This window comes from Mobula hypostoma, chromosome 3 (assembly GCF_963921235.1).
Source record: "Mobula hypostoma chromosome 3, sMobHyp1.1, whole genome shotgun sequence".
Lineage (NCBI taxonomy): Eukaryota > Metazoa > Chordata > Chondrichthyes > Myliobatiformes > Myliobatidae > Mobula > Mobula hypostoma.
In genome coordinates, this window is record NC_086099.1 from 16990534 (window position 1) to 17015302 (window position 24769).

A 24769-nucleotide genomic window follows, 5' to 3' on the forward strand; every position below is an offset into this window, starting at 1 on the left:
GCTGATCCATTTTATCCTATTTAGTCCCACTGCCCCGCCTTCTCACCATAACCTTTGATGCCCTGGTTACTCAGATACCTATCAATCTCTGCCTTAAATACACCCAATGACTTGGCCTCCACTGCTGCCCGTGGCAACAAATTCCATAGATTCACCACCCTCTGACTAAAAAAATTTTTTCGCATTTCTGTTCTGATGGAGGAGAGCTTAGTGTTCATGATGGAGCTAGCTCAGTGTACAACCCTATACAGTTTTCTCCAGCCTTGTGCATTTGTACCTCCAACCAGTTTGAATGCGCTCCATGGTACATCTGTAGAAATCTGCTGTAGTCTTTGGTGACGCGCCATATCTCCTCAAACTCCTAACGACGTATAGCGTCTGGTGTGCCCTCTTCGAGACTGCATCAATCTTCTCTGAGGATGGGCACCTTATCCTGGCAGATGCTTGTGAGTCCGAGATCCTGACAGCGATACTATCTGAAGCTTAGCTCCTCGTAGTAAGAGTGATCCATGCAAGACCCCAACATTGGAGCTGGTGGAAGATGACGACACATCACAATGGCAGGGAAGGCTGCAGCCGTGAAGGGCCCCCAGTCGTCTTAGATACCATGCCACTGGACCCTGACCCCAATTTGCCAAGGATCGTGTGGTGGCTGCCCATGCATCAGCCTTCCCATGTTAAAGCCATGCACAGGCATTCTCCATGAAGGGAATAACCCCTTGGGAGAATGTCATACTTGACTCGAGTGTTTATGTTGGGTCCAGGATAGATTTTCAGAGACGCTGACACCAGGGAACTTGAAACAAAATGCTCAAATATATAATGCAATTCATGCTGCGTTCCCATCAAACTCGTTTTGTAAGCCATCGTACCAAACTCAAAATCCGAATCCTCCCCTGAAAAATGTGTGAGCTGGTACTCACCCCATCCTTTCCTTCTGCCCCAAGTGCAGGCTGGTCACAGCTTATCGTGAGTGGATACTACCAATAAACTAACTTCAAAATCATGCACAGCAACTGTTTCCACAAAGTAAAATATCTTTTAACATTTAATACTCTTTTTTAATGTATTGATCACAAAAATGCTGCTTATTGATTGAGCTTTGAAGTAGAATTTTAAAGCTACCTCTGATTTTCATTTTTGTTCTTTTTTGAGATACCAGACATTGCAGACTACATACTGTTCAGCAGCCCAACTGTCAAAATCCTAACAAAATTTCAGGAGGTATTACAGATAGTGGGTTCTGATCTTATCATTTTAGAATCCACCAAAGAAAATCTGAAAAGAATTTCAAGATACTCTGCAGCTTTGCAATTTTTCATTTGCAATCGTTCCTCCCAGTTACTTCTGCTCCATAAAATTGTCTCCCACCATGTCACAGCAGAACAATTTTCTCCATGAAAAATGAGGCAAGTTGTAGGCAAAACCAAAAAAAAATTGAGGACTATCAAACTATAAAAATGTCAGGTATAAATTAATGACTCACTCCAGGAACCGTGTGATGTAATCTTTGCTGCAAGGTGACCAAATAAGAGGAGACTGATCATACTGCAGTTGTCGTGACATAATGAAATGCTGAGAGTCCACGGGTTCACAGTCATTACCCTGACCATCATGCTGGATTCCAAAACTGCAAAGATAACAGCAGGAATTTCATAAGCTACATCAAGAAAGCTGTATACATTCTTTCAGGAAGTTTTCAAATTATATTCTGTTTTCTTATTGCAAATACTTTTTATTTATTTCTAAGGAAAATAAATGACAACATTAATTAGTTGGAGAAGCAACACTTCATATTCTATCTGGGTAGCTTTCAATCTGATGGCATGAGCATGAATTTCAAAGTTCAAAGTAAATTTATCATCAAAGTACCATATGTCACCATATATAAACCTGACATTCATTTTCTTGTGGGCATTCACAGTAAATACAATAAGCACAATAGAATCAATGAAAGACTGCACATAACAAGACAATCAATGTGCAAAAAACAATAAATTGTGAAAATACAAAAAGAAATAATAATAATAATAATAATAAATAAATATTGAGAACATGAGATGAAGTGTCCCTGAAAGTCAATCTATATATAGGTTGTGGGGAATGGTTCAGTGATGGGACGAGTGAAGTTGAGTGAAGCTATCTCCTCTGGTTCAGAGCCTGATGGTTGAGAGCCTGATGGTTGAGGAGTAATAACTGTCCCTGAACCTGGTGTTGTAGGTCCAGAGGCTTCTAATGGCAGCAGCAAGAAGAGAGCTTGGCCTAGATGATGGGGGGCTTTGATGATGGGTGCCACTTTCCTGCGACAGCACTCCATATAGACCTACTCAGTGATGGGGAGGGATTCACTAGTAATGGACTAGGCCATACACACTGCCTTTTGTAGGATGCTCTGACCAAGGGCATTGGCATTTCCATACCAGGCCACGATGCAACCAGTCAATATACTCTCCACCAGATATCTGTAGAAGTTCTCTAACTTCTGGTAAATTTTCCACCTCCTCCTTCCATTCCCCTCTCTGGTTCCCCCCCTTATTTCTTTCTTCCTCTCACCTGCCCATCACCCTCCCCTGATGTTTCTCCACCTTCCCTTTCTCCCATCGTCCACTCTTAACTCCTATTAGTTTCCCTTTTCTTCAGCTCTTTAACTTTTCCACCTATCACCTCCCAGCTTCTCACTTCATCTCCCCCCCACCTTCACCAACCATCCCCCTCACCTGGCTTCACCTATCGCCTTCTGGCTTGTACTCTTTCCCCTCCCCCACCTTCTTATCCTGGCTTCTTAGGCTTTTCCTTCCAACCCTGATGAATGGTCCTGGCCAAAAATGTCAACTATACATTCCCCTCTACAGATGCTGCTTAATATTCTGAGTTGCTCTAGCATTTTCTATGTGTTGCTCTGAATTTCCAGGATCTGCACAATCTCGTGTTTTTTGATATATTTTCAATTGCTTTCATTTCCCTCCTCATCGGATGTTCATTAGTCTTTTTTTAAACGGGTTCCTTTTCTTGTTTTCTGGCTACCTGTAAGGAAAATAATCTCACAGTTGTATAATTTATACATACTTTGATAATAAATATACTTTGAACTTTGAATTATCCTCATAATATTTTAGAACATACCATGACCGTACACTCCCATATCATAATGGCTTTGAGTTACAGAGTCATAGAGCACTACAGCAGAGAATTAATTACTTGTGGCCCATCTAGTCCAAGCCAAATTATTATTCTGTCTATTCTCATCAACTTGCACCTGGACCATAGCCTTCTACACCCCTTCAATCGATGTACTTAGCCAAATATCTTTTAAAATCTTGAATTCAAACCTGCGTCTACCACTTCTACTGGCAGCTCGTTCCACATTCTCACCAACATTTGAGTGAAGAAGCCTCCCCTCATGTTCCCCTTAAATATTTCACCATTTACCCATGACCTGTAGTTCTAGTCTCACGCAAGCTCTGCTAGCATTTACCCTATCTACATCCCTCACTATTTTGTATAACTATATCAAAGCTGCTCACTGCAAGACTTGTAGAGAATGTGGCCGAAACAAAAAATCAGGCAGAGAAAAAACATTGCCGACACTAACAACCCGACAAACTGCCTTTTCCAAAAGATCCTATCTGGGAAGCAGTACAGGGCTATTAAAATAAAAACTTCACACCATCTTAAAAGCTTCTTTACCCAGGTAGTAAATCTGATCAATCATTCCAACCACACACCCCTCTATCTACTACTGCCATCACTGCACTACTTCAAACCACTCTTTATAATGCTGTTTGCATTGTAAATACATGACGCACATGCATGCACAATTTCATCTCTACAGATTATTTTTAGATAATTTTTTATTCTTATAATTGTTGACTGTTGTTGTTTTAGTTGCATGTCACATCAACACGGCACAGCAAATTCATAGTACATTTAAATGTATTTGGTGAATAAAGTTGATTCTTGATCTTCTATTGCACCCTCTGATTCTTTTTCTTTATTTATTCATTGAGATACAGCGAGGAATAGACCCTTCCAGCCCTTCGAACCACTCTGGCCAGCAATCCCCCAATTTAACACAACCACCAATTTAACACAACCACCAATAAACCTGACAACTAGTACACCTTGCACCGTGGGAGGAAACTGGATCACCTGGAGAAAACCCACGTGGTCATAGGAAGAACGTACAAACCCCTTCCCCTTAGAGGCAGCTTTGTGATACAGTTAACTGCCAGCACACCAAGGTGTGACTACTTATGTTGGTTCAACTTTTTGCTCTCCTAATGTCACGGCACAGTGCTTGATACTGGCTAACAACCAGTGATGAAAATGCAAGGTAATTTTAATCTTCAGCAGCTGCAGTACAGTGGAGAGGCTCTCGATGGAGAGAAGCTTATTCAAATAATTCTAGCTAATTCTGTAGTGGCAAATCTACATAGCTGAAATGAAATCTGTACATAATTACACACACTGCTTTATAAGAGAAGAGATACCTGTGGCCAATCTCATGTGCGATGGTGAATGCGACTGGCAAGCCAGAATCCTCATTAATATTACAGCTTCGATGTGGTTGGCACATTCCTGAGACATGAGACAGCCCTAACGTTTCACAAGGACGATTCATCCCAGCACAGAGATCCTTCCTACAAACAAAAGGTAGTTAGCTCATTTAAAAATCAGCCAACTTGTCCTCAGATGCTATGACTTGAAACGCACAAGTACTTCTGTAGATTTTTATGCCACTATATGCTGCCAATTTTATCAACATTAACTGGAATGTAACCGTGTAAACAAAACACATACCATATTTCTTCTATTAACTTTACTTTTTTCAACAGAATAATTCAAAATCATCTTATGCATCAAGCAGAAATAGTTAGGAAAATATTTTTTTTCAATTTTTAATGTAACACATTGTTATATTAAAAGCGCTCAGAGACATAATACAAACATTTTACACTCAGTAGCCACTTTATTTGGTAAAACTGCACACCAGCTAGTTAACGCAAATTTCTAATCAGCCAATCATATGGCAGCAACTCAAGTCAGGCCATGTCAAGTTTGTCATTTAACTATATATATGTGTATACTATCAAGCAAGACATTTCCTCTGAACCAGGGTGTAAAACACATAACACACAACTACTTATACAAGTAAGGATAAAATCTACAGATGAAAAAACAAACTAAAGCACAGAGATTAAATATTGTAAGGCACAGATTAACCAGTGACACTTCGAATGTAATGCGGCAGGGAGTTCAGAAGCTCCAGGTAAGAAACTGTTTCCCATCCTGACCATTCTTGTTCTTGTGCATTGGAATTTCCCATCTGATGGTAGAAAAGTCTAAGAAACTGCTGAATGTCCAAACCTCTAGACCATGTCTGGATAAAAGCTTGCAGCCAGTGTCAAGAGGTTCAGTTGTTTTTCAGACCAAACACCAGAACAGGGAAGAAGGGCGATTAAGTGATTTTGACCTTAGAATGATTGTTGGTACCAGATGGGATCAAAATCAGGTTTAATATCACTGGAATATGTTGTGAATTTTTCTGTTATGTGGCAGCAGTACAGTGCAATACAAAGTAAAACTGTAAATTACTGCTGTATATACAGTGCCTATGAAAAATATTCATCTTCCTTGGAAGATTCCATATTTTATTGTTTTATAACATTGAATTACAGTGGATTTAATTTGGCTTTTTTGACACGGACCAACAGAAAACGACTCATGTCAAAGTGATAACAAACTTCTACTAATTGGTCTAAATTAATTACAATTCTTCAACACAAAATAATTGATTGCATAATTACTCACCCCTGTAAGTTAGTATTTAGTAGATGCACCTTTGGCAGCAATTACAGCCTTGAGTCTGTGTGATAGGTCTCTATCAGCTTTGCACAGCACATCTGGACAATGCAAATTTTCCCCATTCTTCTTTACAAAACTGCTCAAGTCCTGTCAGATTGCATGGGGATAATGAGAGAACAGCCCTTTTTATGTCCAGTCATAAATTCCAATCCGATTGAGGTCTAGACTTTGACTTGGCCACTCCAGGACATTAACTTTATTGTCATTAAGCCATTCCTGTGTAGTTATGGCTTTATGCCTAGGGTCATTGTCTTGATGTGAAAAAAATCCTCCTAAGTTATGGTTCTCTTGCAGACTGCATTAGGTTTTCCTGCAGGGTTTTCCTGTAGAATGCTGCATTCATTTTACCCTCTACCTTCATAAGCCTTCCAGGGCCTGCTGCAGTGAAGCATCCCCACAGCATGATGCAGCCACCACCATGCTTCACAATAGAGATGGTGTGTTTTTGACTGTGTGGTGCTTGGCTTATGCCAAACATAGCGTTTAGACTGATGGCCAAAAAGCAAAATTTTGGTGGTTTCATCAGAATCTTCTTCCAGCTGACTTCACAGTCTCCCACATGCCTTCCGGCAAACTCTGGCCAAGATTTCATGTCAGCTTTTTTTTTCAACAATTGCTTTCTCTTTGCCACTCTCCCATAAAGCTGTGACTGGTGAAGCACCCGGGCAACAGTCGTTGTATACGCAGTCTTTCCCATCTACTCCTCCAGCGTTATCATAGGTCTGTTGGGGGCTTCCCTCACTAGTTCCCTTCTTGCACGGTCACTCAGTTTTTGAGGATGGTCTGCTTTAGGCAGATTTAAAGCTGTGCCATATCCTTTCAATTTCTCGATGATTCACTTAACTGTACTCCAAGGGATATTCAGTGACTTGGAAATTTTCTTGTATCCACCTCCTGACTTGGGCTTTTCGATAACCTTTTCCGCAGGGGTGCTTGGAGAGCTCTTTTGTCTTTACCATGTAGTAGTCACCAGGGTACTGATTCACTGTGGTTGGACCTTCCAGATACAGGTGTATTTTTACTACAATCAGTTGAAACACCTTAACTGCACACAGGTGATCTCCATTTAACCAATAACGTGACCTCTAAATTGGTTGAACCAATTGGCGTGTCTGATTTGAAGGAGTGAATACATATGCAATCATGTATTTTTTTTTTGTTTTATATTAATAATTAATTTAGATCACTTTGTAGAAATTATTTCACTTTGACACGAAAGAGCCTTTTTCTGTTGATCAGTGTAAAGAAAAGCCAACTGTGATTCAGTGTTGTAAAACTCTGTGGTTAAGACGGTGTATTGGCCTTCATCAATCGTGGAATTGAATTTAGGAGCCGAGAGGTAATGTTGCAGCTATATAGGACCCTGGTCAGACCCCACTTGGAGTACTGTGGTGCAGAGGAGATTTACGAGGATGTTGCCTGGATTGGGGAACATGCCTTATGAAAACAGGTTGAGTGAACAAGGCCTTTTCTTCTTGGGGCGACGGAGGATGAGAGGTAACTTGATACAGGTTTATAAGATGATGAGAGGCATTGATCATGTGGATAGTCAGAGGCTTTATCCCAGGGCTGAAATGGCTGCCACAAGAGGGTACGGGTTTAAGGTGCTTGGAAGTAGGTACAGAGGAAATGTCGGGATAAGTTTTATACGTAGAGAGTGGGGAGTGCGTGGAATAGGCTGCCGGCGGCAGTGGTGGAGGCAGAAACGATAGGATCTTTTAAGAAACTCCTGGATAGCAACATGGGGCTTAGAAAAATATAGAGGGATATGGGTAAAGCCTAGGTAGTTCTAAGGTAAGGACATAGAAACATAGAGAACCTACAACACAATACAGGCCCTTTGGCCCACAAAGTTGTGCCAAACATGTCCCTACTTTAGAAGTTACTAGGCTTACCAATAGCCCATTTTTCTGAGCTCCATGTACCTATCCAAAAGTCTCTTAAAAGACACTAACATATCCGCCTATCGCATGCACTGGCTGCCTGCCTTTTGATCACTCAGCTGGGGAGAGAGGAAAGCGTGCCACGATGCCTGGAGAATATTACCCAGGTTTTCTGCATTTTGGATGTGGACTTGGATTACAGACTTTTTTTCAGTCTTATAGTTTTTAACATTCTGTGTTTTTTGCCCAATCTTTCTCAATTTTTTTGCACGGGAGGAGGGATCTGCGGGTCGGTGTTTGTTCCATTTTTGTTCTTCTTTTGTGTGGCAGGAGGGATTTGAGGGTTGACGTGCCTGTCCATTTTGGTCTTGTTTTTGTGTGGGAGGAGGGATTTGAGAATTGATGTGCTGGTTCCATTTTGTTCTTGTTTTTGTGTGGGAGGAGGGATTTGAGAATTGATGTGCTGGTTCCATTTTGTTCTTGTTTTTGTGCAGGGAGGTGGGATTTGAGGGTTGATCATCGTGCTGCCTTTCTTTTCATTTTTGGTTTCATGGCTACTCGGAGAAGAGGTATTTCAGAGTTGTATATTTTGATAATAAAAAAAAAATAAATAAAATGATCCTTAACTTCTTGCTTCTCCATCCCTGTTTAAAAATTATTTCACTCACTGGACAGTGATACATTGCTTGAAACAACAGAAATCCTTGTGATATTCAAGCAGTACGCACGTACCACATGGAGAAATGCACTCTGCACTGCCATGGACCTAACATGGGGAAACAGTTGAAATCTTAAGTCAATGTACCTATAGTATAAACTTAATGGGCATGATGGCCTCTTCCCACACCATTAATTTCCATGATTCTATCATTTGTTTGTTCACTACGTACCTTGTTGTATGACATAGGTAATCACGGTCTTTCCATGACCATGATAGTTCTTGGCAAATTTTTCTACAGAAGTGGTTTGCTTCTGGGCAGTGCCTTTACAAGATGGATGACCCCAGCCATTATCAATATCCTTCAGAGATTGTCTGCCCAGCGTCACTGGTTACGTAACCAGGACTTCTGATGTGCTCATACGACCATCCACCACCAGCTCCCATGGTTCACGTGACCCTGATCGGGAGGCTAAGCAGGTGCTACACCTTGTTCAAGGGTGGCCTGCAGGCTAACAGAGGGAAGGAGTGCCTTACACCTCCCTTGGTAGAGACGTATCTCCACCCCACCACCCACACAATTCTATACCTCATTCAGCTCTACCTAGCAGGAGTATTTAACTTGTACTGTCTTTGTAGTAATCTAAAAAGGTGACAAAACAAATTGATGAAGGTAAAGCAGTGGATGTGGTTACTTACGGCGTTTTGGCAAGGGCTGTTCTATTCTATGTTCTATAGTATGTAATGTACGCCACTTTTCAGCTACTTAAAATTCATCTGCAGAACATCAGCAAAACTAGGACTTCTGGGCACCACGGTTGGGAGCAAACCAAAGTCCTCCTCCCACTCTTTCAGTGGATAGTGTGTTGGTGCATGTGCATGCATGAAGGAGGTGGAGTACTGGAGGTAGTTTAGATCTGGACATGAATAAGCTTGCAGGAGAAGGATAATATATGAGCATCCTTTGTTTTTAGATACCGGAATCATGCAAGTTTACCTGCTGACAGTGAACCTGGAATTTGCATTGGTCCAGCAGGAAAATATGGAAGTGCCCCCCCCCCCCCCAAGCAACCTGCCTGTATGAAGGCAAGCTGTAGGGCCCCATCCTTTACACCAGAGGTTCTCAACCTTTTTTATGCCATGGACCGGTACTATTAACCCAGGGGTCTGTGAACCTCAGGTTGGGAACTCCTGCACTGCACTATTACCCTTGCTGGTTGTGATACCAATAATACACAAAGCAATTTTCTCTTTAAAAAATCCAGCCCTTTGTGCTATCCAATGCTTTCGTCTACTGAGTTTGATTTTCTATTATAATTTATTTGAAAAAAAACTAACCGAGTCAACAACACGGCCACATCATGATGATTTGGGCTGGAGTCACTTTTAGGATTGATGTTCTTTTGCCACTTGCAGAAACTGGAAAGCGTATGGTCAGCGTGATGAATGATTTTTAGCTCCTTCTGTAAAGGATTGCAACAAAGTTATTCAAACAAAACACGACTAGAAGCAGCAATTTAATGAATATAATTTATGTAAATGAACACAACAAGCTGTTTTGTAGAACTTCTCGAAAATATTTTATTTAGTATTTATTTAGAGATACAGTGCAGAACAAGTCCTCTGGCCCAATGAGCCAAGTCACCCTGCAATCCAACTATTTAACCCTAGCCTAATCACAGGACAAATTACAAAGACCAATAAACCTACTAACTGGTTCATTCTGGACTGTGGGAGGAAACTGGAGTACCTGCAAAATATCTACGCAGTCATGGGGAGAGCGTACAAACTCCTGTTGGAGTATTATCAACAGTTTTGGGCCCCATATCTCAGAAAGGAAGTGTTATCCTTGGAGAGAGTCTCGAGGAGGTTCACAAGGATGATTCCAGAATTGAAGGGGTTAACATACGAGGAGCATTTGGCAGCCTTTGGACCTGTACTCAGGGGAATTTAGAAGAACGCAGGGGATCTTTTTGAAACCTATCAAAGTTGAAAGAAATTGATAGGGTGGATGTGGAGAGAATGTTTCCCTTGGTGGCGGTATCCAGAATTAGAGGGCACAGCCTCAAAACTGATGGGTGTCTTTTTAGAACAGAGGTAAGGAGGAATTTTTTTAGCCAGAGAGAAGTGAATCTGTGGAATACTCCACCACAGACTGTGATGGAGGCTAAGTCCATGGGTATATTTAAGGCGGAAGTTGATTGTTTCCTGATTGGTCAGGGCATCAAGGGATATTGCGAGAAGACAGGAGTATGGGGTTGAGTGGGATCCAGGATCAGTCATAATGGAATGGCGGAGCAGGCTAAATGGGCTGAATGGCATAATTCTGCTCCTGTGACTTATGGTCTTATGGTCTAACCCAGGTCAGGCCTTTCAATGTTCGGCAGATTTGAATGAGACGCCCATCGCTCCTCATACATTAACCCTTTCATTCCCAGAATCAATCTCATATATCTTATCCGAAATGTCTCCACATCCTACCTTAGATAGAGGCCCAAAACTGCTCACAGTACTCCAAAGGTGGGCTGAGCAATGTCTTGTAAAACCTCAGCATTACATCTTTGCTCCTGTGTTCCAGTCCTCTCGAAATGAATGTTAACATTCCATTATTAATGGTTAACCTTTAGTGAATTCCACACGAGGGCTCTCATGTCCCTTTGCAGCTCTGATTTCTGAATTCTATCCACATTTAGAAAATAGTCTATGCCTTTATTCCTTCTACTAAAGTGCATGACCATACACTTCCCTATATCGTATTTCACCTGCCACTTCTTTGCCCAGTCTCCCAACCTATCCAAATCCTTCTGCAAACTCCCTGCTTCCTCAACACTACCTGCCCCTCCACCTATCCTTACATTATCTGTGAACTCAACACCACCCACTGCGGAACACCACTAGCCACCAGAAGCCAACTGGAAAAGACCTCCTTTATTCCTACTCTTTGCCTCCTGCCAGCCAATCTTATATCTATGCTAGTATCTTTCTTGTAATATCAACTTCACATGTGGCACCTTATCAAAAGCCTTCAGAACTTTGAAAAATGAAAACTTTAAGGGGAACGTGAGGGGAAACTTCTACACTCAGAGAGTGGTGTGAGTGTGAAATGAGCTGCCAGCACAAGTGGTGGATGCTATTGTGATTTCAACATTCAAGAGAAGTTTAGATAGGTACATGGATGGGAGGGTAAGGAGGGCTATGGTCCAGGTGTAGGTGGACGGGGCTGGGCAGTTTAAATGTGCAACACAGACTGGATGGGCCAAAGGGCCTACTGTAGTTTTCTGTGACCCTATGGCTCTAACCACCAACAAACAACATCCACTGACTTACTTTTATCAATCCTGTGTGTTACTTCCTCAAACAATGGCATCAGACTTGATAGGCAAATTCTCCCTTTAAGGAAGCCATGCTGACTTCGGCCTATTTTATTGTATGCCTCCAAGTGCCTCAAACTTTATCCTTAATAATGGACTTTAAAATCTTGCTGAACACTAGAGTAAGGCATCCTGGCCTATAATTTTCTCTCTTTTGCCTTCCTCTTAAAGAGTGGTGTGACATTTATAATTTTCCAGCCCTGAGCTGGAGTCCATCTGGTCAACGGGACTTATCCACTTTCGGACCTTTCAGCTTCCCAACCACTTCTTTTCGTTAGTAATCGCAACTACAATCACTTCTGCCCCAGACATGCTCAAATTTCTGGCATACTGCTGATATCTTCCATAGTGAAGACTAATGCAAATTATTAATTCAGTTCATTCACCATTTCTTTGTTTCCATTACTACCACACCAGTGTCATTTCCAGCTATCCAAAGTCAATTTTTGCCTCTATTTATATAACTGAAAAATCCCTTCAATATCCTCTTCTATATAATTGGCTAGTTGCATTTATATTTCATCTTTTCTCTCCTTAGTGGATTTTAACCGCCTTCTGTTAGTTTTTTATAAGCTTTCCAATCCTCCAGGTTCCCACTGTTTTTTTTTGCAGTATTGTATTCCCATCTTTTGCTTTTATGCTGTTTTTGACTTCCCTTGTCAGCCACAGTTGCCTCATCCTTCTTCATTGGGGTTAGATAATTCGGTGTCCCGTGAAGTACTCCCACAAACTCCAGCCACTGCTACTCTACCATCATCTCTGCTAGAGTCCCCTTCCAGTCAACCTTGGCCAGCTCCTCGCTCATTCCTCTGAAGGTACCTTTACACAATGACCTTTACTTCAATGTATTTTAGTTTTATTTGGATAAGCAATACAATTTTACAAAGAATAATTCCCACCACAACCATGGGAAAATGTCAATTGCTAATACTGAGGTAAAGTGTCAAAGTAAAGATGTTAGGTATGGTACGCTATCAAAGGACAAGTTTGCCTTCTGGTCAGGAATAGAGGATTTTTCTTGCAACAAATAAGTAAGTACACTCAAACATCAAAGGTTTCCACAGTCTACATTTATGCTCAAAGCATGATTTTCTTTAAATCTCTAACACCTCAAATATTTTCCATTATAGAAACATACCTCTTGCTTCATTTCTCTTGTATTATACCTTCACTACAATGAACCTTTGAATCCGAGTAGCTGATCTGGACTGAGTACACTTATTCTGTACTTGGAAAGGCGGTCTTACCTTCAGCCTGATTTAGTCCTTTCATAGTGAATATATATTTCAATAAATCGCTCTGATTCTGCATTACATTTTGTAAAGACATTTAATTTCCATTGGCGTGTCTAGGAATAGGGTTTCACTTCCCTTTGGCCTTCCAAACATGTGTTTCACATGGTCCACTTTGATCTCCAAAAAGAAATTACTGAAAAAAATTACTGAACTGAGCAAAATACATCACAGATAATTCTGTGGCATTTTGAACACTGCACTAAACCAGGACATCTTACAGCTGATGCCTGAACGCCTGCTTTTGAGGCAATCAGACCTTAAAAGTATCTCTCTCCATGGCACCCAATGACCAACTGCAGAAAAGTTTGCCTTGGAGTTAAGGGAAACCATAGGGAGAGATGGATGTAGCATTCTCCAGCATCTGCAATTACCTCATACATATTGTAATGCACCTTAGGAACCTTATTTCCTAAGTGACCTCACGCAGTGATAGCTACAAAGAGTTCAATCTGTCAGACATCAAAGCATCTGGTGCTGGCCTGCATAACATAAAGCTTTGTGATCTATTGAGAGAACACAGAGCGATGCTTATACAGAAGAATCAAGGCTTTAAAGAGGGTAGAAAAGTGAAATATCGTAGCCCAATGGGAACTGATTTAGTTGTGTCTCTGCTTAACTGTTGAGGGGTACTCCTTGTTTTCAGTGGCTAATAAATAAAAGTTGTAAAGTGCATCTAAAAGCACCAATTTATTTTGGTGATTGTGGAAATGGTCACTGCACAGGCAGTAACATCTTCAGCAAAAAAACTAACTGCATGAAGAGCACCACGCACAAAATGCTGGAGGAACTCAGAAGGTCAGGCAGCACCTATTGAGGGGAACAAACAGTCAATGATTCGGACCGAGATCCTTCACCAGGACTTAGCCCGAAACATTGACTCTTCATTCTTTCCCAACGATGTTGCTGGCATTTTTGTGTGCTTCTCTGGAATTTCAGTGTCTACAGGTCTTTTGTGTTTATGATTTGCTGGAAAAGCATAAACGATTGATTAGGATCTTTGGGGGACAGGAATTGCTAATGGCCTGCATCTCGAATATAGACCCATAATTCCTTGAAGTGCCCTCACAAGTAGATACAGTAGTAAAGTGAGCTTTTGGCATATTGGCCTTCATAAATCAGAATATTGAGTACAGGAGTTAGATGCTATGTTGAAGTTGTTTCAGCTGTTGACAGAGAAAACTTACAAGGATGTTGTCTGGACTCAAAGACCTGAGTTATAGGGGAAGGGTGAATAGGTTAAGACTTCAGTTCCTGGAGCGTAGGAGAAAAGGGGGAGTTTTGATAGAGGTAGAGAAAATCACGAGGAGTTAATACATTCAGGAATTTTCCACCGAGGTCAGGTGAAGCGAGAAGCAGAGATCATAGGTTAAAGGAGAAATACGCAAGGGGAACCTGAGGAGGAACTTCTTCACGCAGAGAGTGGGTGGATAGAGAGTGAAATAAGTTGTCAGAGGAAGTTCGAATGCAACATGAGTGTGAAGTATGGATGGGAGGGGTATGGAGATTTATCTTCTGGGTGCAGGTCAATGGGACTAGGCAGGATAACAGTTCACCACAGAATAGAGAGGCTGAAGGGCTTGTTTCTGTGCTGCAGTGCCGTATGACTCTTTCAGAACTGAGGGTAGAGGGGGAAGATAGACAGTCAAAAGAGGAGACGGAGAGACGCGGAGCAGTGGGACAGGTGCTAGTAGGTGAGTAGGGCTGAGGGTAGCGGACAGAGATAGCCAGGTGGATTTGTGGAGTGCTAGAGCTTGAGTACAGAAGCGGGTGGGTGATAGATGGAATAAACAAGTAGAAGGGCAGACAGAGCCACGGCCAGGGAGACAGGGGCATGAAGGTGGAGGTGGAGGTGGAAGGGTGGTAAGTGGGGACGCAAAGCCTACCAATATTGGAATCTGATAAGTAGAGGAGATGATCATGACAACTATTAGAGGAGAGGTGAAGGGCAGTTAGAACCACAGGGGAGAGGGGAAACAGTGGGTGAAGTGTATGGGTAGTAGTTCGATAGAACCACGAGGGAAAGGGGGATGAAAATGGGTGATGAAGACTACAGGGGAAGGGCGAGGCAATGGAAGATTGAGCAAAAACAGGAGCAGGAGGATCTGGAGGTTCTGTCTTTCAGGAGCACACCTAAAGTGCTGGAGAAACTCAGCAGGTCAGGCAGCAGTAAGGAGAGAAAGAAACAGTCAATGCTTGCAAAGGTAAGTGACTGGAGAGAGATCAGTAGGGAGGGATGAGAAAACAAAGGAATCATGTAAAGACCATTTATCCTTGCAAGTGGGTCAAACCTCCTCCCTCCCCTCCATCGCATAAAGACCATCTATCCCTGCAAGTGGGACAAGCCTCCTCCCTCACCTCGACTCAGAGGACCAAACAATCATTCCAGGTGAGCCAACACTTCACCTGTGAGACACCATGTAGAGTGGGGAACTATTTCATTGAGCACCTTCACTCTGTGCACACAAAAGGCAGGATTTCGCAGTAGGCATCCATTTCAATTTGACGTCCCATTCCGACACGTTGGTCCATAGCCTCCTCTACTGTCACAATGAGGCCAAACTCAGGTTAGAGGAGCAAAACCACATCTTCTGTCTGGATATCCTCCAACTCATGGCATGAACATCGATTTCTCTAACTAGTGGAAATTTCTCCCTCCTCTCACTCCTCTTTGTTTTCCATTTCCCATTCTGGTTGCCCTCTTACCCGTTCTCTTCTCCTCACCTGCCAATCACCCCCTTCTGGTGCACTACCACCCTTCCTTTTCTCCAGTGGTCCAACATCCTCTCATATCAGGTTCCTTCCTCCTGAGCCCTTTGCCTTTTCCACCTATCACCTCCACGCTTCTCACTTCATCCTCTCTAAACCACCATCCTCCTCACCTGGTTTCACCTATCACCTTCAGTTTGTTCTCTTCCCCTTCCCCTCACCATCTTACTCTGGCTTCAGCTCCTTCCTTTCCAGTCCTAATGAATGGTCTAGGCCAGGAATATTGACTCTTTATTCCTCTCCATAGATCAGGGGCTCCCAACTTTTTATATGCCATGAACCAATAACATTAAGCCCTGTGGAGCCCAGGTTGGGAACCCCTGGTATAGATGCTTCCAGACCTGCTGAGTTCATCCAGCATTTTGTGTATGTTGTTCAAGATCTCCAGCACCTGCAGAATTTCCTGCATTTAGGATCTCTCCTTCAGCTCTCCATGAAAGTTTTCTATGATCACCTTCTACATATCAGATTCCAGCACTTGTAGACATTGTATCCGTACTTATTGCCCTCCAACAGTTCACCCCAAATTCACACTCACCTCCCTCATCTCCATTTTCGTTTCTTGTCCTTGTCTGTTTCAAAGGATCCCCTGCATGCCTCCATCTTCCAGCTCCACCTCTCCACTGCCCCAGTTTGGCCTCACCCGCCATTCAATTCTCACTCCTCGGTGCACCGTGTCAGGCTACTCTTCCTCTTCTCTTTAAACCAGCTACCCTCCCTCTGAACTCCTAGTCTTGCTCAAGGTCTTCCTCTCCTCCACCGATGCTGCTGAATTCACTGAGCTCCCTCCAGCAGTTTGCTTCTTCCTCTACATTCTGGTACCTGCAGTGTCTTGGGCCTCCTGGTACATAATCACCAGTACAACTGACACTGGGCAAGCATTACCTGTGCAAAAGGGAATTGGGTTTAGAAATAGCTGAGTCTATTTTGCCAGCATGATCTAACCCACCAAGAACTGCATTCACGCTCAGTTTAATTATCACTGAATAGCAAGAGAGTGTAGAGGTTGGTACCGTGGTTTGCATAATGCTTTACAGCTCCAACTTTAAGATGAGAGTTCGATCCCCATCGCAATCTAAAAGGAGTCGTATGTTCTCCCCGTGACCATATGTTTTTCTTCCAGGTGCTCCGGTTTCCTCCCAGATTCCAAATATGTACAGATTAAGGTTAATAAATTCTGGTCATGCTACGTTATTGCCAGAATCTATAACGACACTTGTGGGCTGCCCTCAGCTCATCCTTGGATTGTGGTGATCGTCGAAGCAAAATTACACATTTCACTGTGTGTGTGTGTGTGTGTGTGTGTGTGTGTGTGTGTGTGTGTGTGTGTGTCGATGTGCCTAATGCGCCTGTGACAATTAAAGCCCACCTTTAATCTTTAACAAACCACAACTGGACTTCCGGTCAAGATGGCAATGGTTTAGCCACTAAAAGCTATCGCTCTGTTCTACTTCTAATCTCCGCACTCCTTCTCTCCCTACTTTTTTAACTCTGAACTGTTAAACTTTTTATTCTCCTCCTGCCTGTGAACATGCCTGTTTTACAATGGCTTCAAAGACTACCAAATCGGGGACAAAAGAAGTTCCAGTGGCCGGTTTCTCGGGCAAAATCATTATCTTGATACTAGAACAGCATCAACAGGATATAATTACTGAATTTAAGTCTTCTTTCAGTTCGTTGGAATTGAAATTGGATCAGATTAAATCCAAAGTGGAGGATCATGCCCAACGTTTATCACATCACAAGTTTGCCATGGATGATTTAGACCGCCATTTTAAAGGGTTGGAAAACGTTTGTTCCAGCTTGAGCGATCATAACAGCAAGCTTGTGTCCAAAGTTACCAACCTAGAAAGTCGGAGCAGATGTCAAAAGCTACGTATTCTCGGCTTGCCAGAGTCTATCGAAAGTGGATCCCCCGCTGAATTTTTCTCCACTTTGCTATGTGAGATTTTTGGGAACAATATACTTTCGACCCCGCCCGAGATAGACAGAGCTCATCGTACCTCAGCACCTAAGCCGGAGCCGGGGCACAGGCCAGCCCCTGTAGTTATTTGTTTTCATGGCTACCAGATTAAAGATCTCTTGGTTAAAGAAGCCCGTCGGAGAGGGAAGTTGGAATACAAGGGTCAATTAATTCGTGTTGTCGAGGACTATGCTCGCCAAGTCCTGAGTCTGTGAGCCGAGTATAAAGGAGTCGTGGAAGAACTATATAATCGTGGATTCAGGCCTTCCTTTCGATTTCCAGCTCGCCTCCAAATATCTCTTACTAGTGGAGGCAAAAAGTGGTTGAACTCGGTTACAGAAGCTCAGAAATTTATCGATAGCCTTCCTGTTACTTCAAGTCCCTCAGATTCAGTTTGATTACTTATACTGGTGGAGAAGTACTATTTTTTGCTGATCTTTCTTTCTGAAGTCAGTAAATCTTTTTTCATAGTTTCTCGCAGGTAGGTCACTAGGTAAAGTCTGGCTACTTGTTTTCATATTTTTTTCTTAAATACTAGTTCACATTTTTTTTGGTTTATTACCTTGAGTTAAGCTTAACAAATTATGGTTTTTCTTTTCACTATGTATAACTTTACTTTGTAGTGCTAAAAGTTTTCTGTTTTTTAATTGATAAAAGATGGAGCTGATGACAATGTTAAGAGACAAGAGGTTGGATTATGGGGTAACTTTTTTTTAAGAGCTTGCTGCTGCTTTTCAGTAGCTCTCTTGTTATGGGGTGTGAGGGGGGGAGGGAACTCTAATGCCAATATTATTCATAGAACCTTTAGATATTTGTATTATTCAGGACATATTTCTGTCCTGCTTTTCTTGTCTGATACTTTTGCCCCAGAGCTGTTACTCAAATTTCTGATAATGCTTTTGCCTAATATCCTCTACCATTTTTTTAAAGGACAATGGTTAGTCCGTTGAATTTTGTAAGCTGGAATGTTAAGAGATTGAACCATCCCGTTAAAAGAAGGAAGGTGTTCTCACATCTTAAACAGCTTAATACATCAATGCTTTTTTGCAAGAAACATACATCTGCAGTTCTGATAACTCTCGCCTCATGTCAAGATGGGTGGGGCAACACTTCCATTCTACTTTTCAGGATAAAGTCGGGTGGGGGGAGGTCTCAATTCTCATAAATCAAGATGTTCCCTTTGAGCTTTATAACAAAGTATCTGATACAAATGGTCATTTTATTATTGTCTCGGGGAAATTATACAACACATCAGCAGTCTTGGCTAACTTACACGCTCCCAATTCAGATGATGTGGAGTTTTTTGATCATTTTTTCTCTTTATTGCCTGAGCTGAGTTCATATTCTCTCATATTGGGCGGTGATTTTAATTGTTTTAATCCAGTTTTGGATCGATCGTCCTCTATTCCTAGACTACCAAAATAAATCTGCTTTATCAATTCAGTCTTTCCTTTCCAATTATGTCATCTCCGATGTATGGCATTTTCTCCATTCAAATGAGAGAGATTACTCTTTTTTTTCACATGTCCATCACACTCTTACTAGAATTGATTATTTTTTAATTGATAATCAGCTGATTCCATCTGTTCGCTCCTGTGACAATCAGAGTATATTGATGTCAGATCACGCCCCAGTCACCCTGCCAAAAATTCTTCCTGGTTTCCCCCAAATGAATAATCATTGGCGTTTTAATCCGACCCCGTTGTCGGATAATGATTTTGTAAAATTTATGGAGGACCAGATAACTTTTTTCTTTAAATACTAACACGTCATCTGGAACCTCAAGACAGGTTGTTTGGGACGCTATGAAAGCATATCTAAGAGGTCAAATAATTTCATATACTGTGAATTTGAAAAGAAAGATCCATAAAGAGCAATTAGATCTGGTCAATCAAATTAAAGCAACAGACCAACTATATGCCCAGACCAAAAATCAGGAGTTGTATAAGAAACGAGTGGAACTTCAAACTAAATTTAACCTTATTTCCATTCACCTAATTGAATGCCAACCTTTGGAAAGTAAGAGCCGGTTTTATATCCACGGTGATAAATCTGGTAAATTTTTAGTTAACCAAGTAAGACGCTCTAAAGTTAAACAACATATTACAAAAATTCGAATGGGAAATGGGAACATTACCTTGAATTATTCTGAAATTAATGACACGTTCAAGAATTACTATTCTCGACTCTATACTTCTGAAACTTTAAATGATAATATTTCTGTTGAGCATTTTTTAAATAGTTTAAACATTCCTATGCTTTCTCCTTATCTCAAAGCAAAACTGAATGAGCCATTATCCTTAGAGAAAATATCCTCAGCTATTTCTGTACTGCAGTCTGGTAAATCTCCTGGACCTAACTGCTTTCCTCACTGCTTTCGCCTCAACTAATTTTAGTTTTATCCAACTCATTTAAACAAGGTAAGTTGCCAGCATCATTTAATGAGGCATGTATCATTCCTTTAGCAAAATAAGGCAAAGATCCATCAGAGTGTTCTTCTTACAGGCCGATTTCTTTGCTAAATGTTGATGTTAAAATTTTGGCTAAAGTTTTGGCCCGTAGATTGGAGAACATTCTACCCTTAATTATTTCTGAAGACCAAACTGGTTTTATTAAAAATCATCTCCCTTTTTTTAATATACAGCGCCTATTTAATATGTTATACTCACCTTCAGCTGGGATTCCTGAATGTGTTATTTCTCTTGACGTGGAGAAAGCAGTTGATCGTGTGGAGTGGTATTATCTTTTTAGGGTTTTAGAAAAATTTGATTTTGGACAAAGTTTTATTACATGGATTAAATTGTTATATTCACACCCCACTGCTTCTGTCTTGACCAACTCTCAGCAATCCCAACCTTTCAACCTTAAACGTGGCACCCGGCAAGGGTGCCATTTAAGTGTCTTACTTTTTGATCTGGCCATAGAGCCAGTGGCGATTGCATTTCATAGCTGTGCTGAATTGACGGGGATTTGGAGGGGGGGGGGGGGGTGTTGAGCACAAAGTCTCTCTTTATGCTGATGATCTTTTACTTTTTATATCAAATCCGACTACCTCCTTATCCCCAATGTTTTCACTTCTTAACTAATTTAGCCAGCTTTCCAGATACAAGCTTAATTTACATAAGAGTGAACTCTTTCCAATAAACAGAGAAGCACAAATATTAGAATTTCATAACCTCCCTTTTAAAGTAGTAAATAATCAATTTACTTACCTTGGCATTACAGTAACAAGGAATTATAAGCAACATACATCAAAGTTGCTGGTGAACGCAGCAGGCCAGGCAGCATCTATAGGAAGAGGCGCAGTCGACGTTTCAGGCCGAGACCCTTCGTCAGGACTAACTGAAGGAAGAGTGAGTAAGGGATTTGAAAGCTGGAGGGGGAGGGGGAGATGCAAAATGATAGGAGAAGACAGGAGGGGGAGGGATGGAGCCGAGAGCTGGACAGGTGATAGGCAGAAGGGGATACGAGAGGATCATGGGACAGGAGGTCCGGGAAGAAAGACGGGGGGGGGTGACCCAGAGGATGGGCAAGAGGTATATTCAGAGGGACAGAGGGAGAAAAAGGAGAGTGAGAGAAAGAATGTGTGCATTAAAAAGAGTAACAGATGGGGTACGAGGGGGAGGTGGGGCCTAGCGGAAGTTAGAGAAGTCAATGTTCATGCCATCAGGTTGGAGGCTACCCAGACGGAATATAAGGTGTTGTTCCTCCAACCTGAGTGTGGCTTCATCTTTACAGTAGAGGAGGCCGTGGATAGACATGTCAGAATGGGAATGGGATGTGGAATTAAAATGTGTGGCCACTGGGAGATCCTGCTTTCACCAGCAACTTTGATGTATGTTGCTTGAATTTCCAGCATCTGCAGAATTCCTGTTGTTTAAGGAATTATAAGCGTCTTTTTGAAGAAAATTTCACTAATCTTTTAAACCATACAAAACAGAGTCCAGTACAGTGGTCACCCCTGTCTTATGTCTATGATAGGTCGAATTAATGTTGTTAAAATGTATATCCTTCCTAAATTTATATACTTATTTCAATCTTTACCGATTTTTATTTCTAAAGCTTTTTTTGACTCATTAGATTCTATTATTCTGTCCTATCTATGGAAGGGCAAACATCCCAGACTAAATAAAGCTCACCTTCAAAAACCTAAAAGGGTAGGTGGTATGGCTTTGCCCAATTTTCGTTTATACTACTGGGCAGCCAACATACGTTGTCTTATCTTTTGGTCTTACTTTTATAATCAGTCTAACTGCCCAATATGGGTGGCAATGGAGTTGAACTCTTATAAGAATCTCACCATTCCTGCACTTCTTGGAGCCGCACTTCCTTGCCATCTGCCTAAATCAGTTGTCAATCCTGTCATCAGACACACTCTGAGAATATGGGCTCAGTTCAGAAAATATAATGGTCTTCACGGTTTCTCTCTCTCTCTCTAGTCCTATTCTACATATCATCTTTTTCGGTCTTCTATGCAGGATTTCACATTTCGAGACTGGCACAGAAAGGGCATTGCGTGCTTTGAAGATCTTTTCACAGGCAATTGTTTTGCAACTTTTGAACAACTGTCTGCAAAGTTCAACCTATCCAACACTCATTTCTTCAGATATCCCCAAATTAGACATTTTATCAACCGTTTAATACCAAACTTTCCTGAGGTATCCGATAAAAATGTTGTGGACTTGTTTCTTCGTATAAACCCACTGGGTAAAGGTTTAATATCCACTATTCGAAATATGTTAGCGATTTTGAGGCGAGCCCCCTTTGACAAAATTAAAACTGCCTGGGAGCATGATTTAAATTTTCCTCTGTCCGACAAGGTTTGGGATTCAATTCTCAAGTCAGTTAATTCAACTTCTTTAAGTGCTCGCCGCTGCCTTTTACAGTTCAAGGCTGTACACAGGACTCATATGTCTAAATTATCGCGGTTCTATCCTGATATTCGTCCCTGTTGCGACGAGTGTAAAGGGGGCGAGGCTTCCCTTATTCATTTGTACTGGGCTTGTCCTAGCTTGGAGAAATTCTGGAGAGATGTCCTTTTAACTTTATCCCATATACTCAATTGCTGTTTGGAACCTAACCCTCTGATTACTCTTTTTGGCACCTCGGGAGAAGTTGACACGCACCTGAGTCCAGCTAAACGTCCTACATTGTCTTTTGCCTCTCTTTTGGCCAGAAGTGTAGTCCTTCTTAAATGGAGAGATGTTGCCCCACTCACTCATGCTCAATGGCTCAGAGACATTATGTCCTCCGTGAGAGTACGGAGGAACAGCTGGAGAAACTTCTCAAATGCCTGTTTCGCTGCTGCTGCTGCTACTGTGTGATCCAGAATCTCCAGAGGGGAATGCCCTGAGTCCTCGGCTTTGTTTGTTGCTCGGCGGCCAGGGCAGAGCGCTCGGCAGAGATGGTGCTCCATGCTCGGTGTCAGAGGGCTGGTCGGAGGCGCAAAGTTTTCGGACGGACTCGGAGTCGGCTGTGGTCGGGTGCTTCCAGGATGCTGCATCGGCAAGTTTGCGGCGCTGGAGGATCATGGCAGGGAGAGTTTCTCTCTTCTACCGTTTGGGTGAGATGTTGGGGCTATCAGGACTTTGAGACTTTTTGTTTACTGTGCCCATGGTCTGTTCTTTATCAAATTACGGTATTGCTTTGCACTGTTGTAACTATATGTTATAATTATGTGTTTTTTGCCAGTTTTAGTCTTGGTCTGTCCTGTGTTTCTGTGATATCATACTAAAGGAACATTGTATCATTTTTAATGCATGCATTTCTAAATGACAATAAACGAGGACTGAGTGTCCTCATAATCTAATCTAATCTAATCTTTTTAAGGTGAATGGAGGAAGGTTTAGGAGGAGTGTCAGAGGCAGGTTTTTACATAGAGGGTGGTTGGAGTATGAAACACACTGTCAGGTGTGGTGGTAGAGGCAAATGCTTTACTGACATGTAAAGGACTCTTAAATAGGCAAATGGATGAAAGTAAAATGGAAGATTATGTGCTTAGTAGGAGGAAAGTGTTGGATTAATTATGCAGTAGGTTTATATAGGTCAGTACAGCATCTCAGACTGCACTGTTCTATGTTCTAGTAAAACCACAGCGAGAAGAAACATTAATTCAACATTAGCTTAAGTGGTGACTAATTAGATATTATTTTATTATCACTGCCTTTATACCATTCCTGAAGTTCCAATTAAAGCTGGGATTCTTCCCATTCAGCTTCCACTCACTCCCAGAATTAATCCCATAAGGGATTGACATTTAAGCAGCTGGAAACTAACTTAATGATTTGTTTGATTACACTCCAGTTCTAACCATGGAAACACATTGAGGTATAAATGTAATGTACTGCCCATGATGACTAGAACGTGTGTTTTCAGATTTGGCTAAGGGTAGTTTGTTGCACAGACCATTTCGTGCATTGCACAAATGGAAATTTTATAGATAGATTTCTTCAGATTTCTCACTACTGTAAAATTATGAAATTGACCATTGCTTTTAGAAAGTGCATAAAACTTGCTGCATTGTAGACTGGTTGATTTGTTATAAATATATGCTTAATTTATTTCAAGTTAATGAAAATATTTATAACAATTTGTTTCATACACAGCCTCAGAATAGAAGGGCATCCACTTAGAACAGAGTGATAGTTGGAGAGTCTGGGGCACAGCCTCAAAATACAAGGGCATCCCTTTAGAACAGCGATTAGGAGGAATTTCTTTAGCCAGAGAACGGTGAATCTGTGAAATTCATTCACAGCTGACTGTGGATGCCAAGTCATTGGGTATACTTAAGGCAGACTTTGATAGATGCTTGATTAGTCAGGGCACAATGGAATATGGGGAGAGGCAGGAGATTGGGGCAGAGAGGGAAATAGATCAGCCATGATGAAGTGGTGGAACAGACTTGATGGGCCAAATGGCCTAATCCTGTTCCTATATCTTCTGGTCCTATGGTCATGTTCTTCAAATAT

At 41.7% G+C, this 24769-nt stretch overlaps 1 protein-coding gene across 1 annotated transcript in view; it reads right to left on the reverse strand.

Moving 5' to 3' along the window:
* Positions 1-24769, reverse strand: part of adamts12 (ADAM metallopeptidase with thrombospondin type 1 motif, 12) — a 642106-nt gene that overhangs the window by 348793 nt on the left and 268544 nt on the right. Inside the window, exons 6-8 of the mRNA XM_063042019.1 lie at positions 9745-9869; positions 4491-4640; positions 1487-1630 (exon numbers count right to left, since the gene is read on the reverse strand). Coding sequence (XP_062898089.1) covers positions 1487-1630; positions 4491-4640; positions 9745-9869 — 419 coding nt within the window. The remainder of the gene's footprint in view (positions 1-1486; positions 1631-4490; positions 4641-9744; positions 9870-24769) is intronic.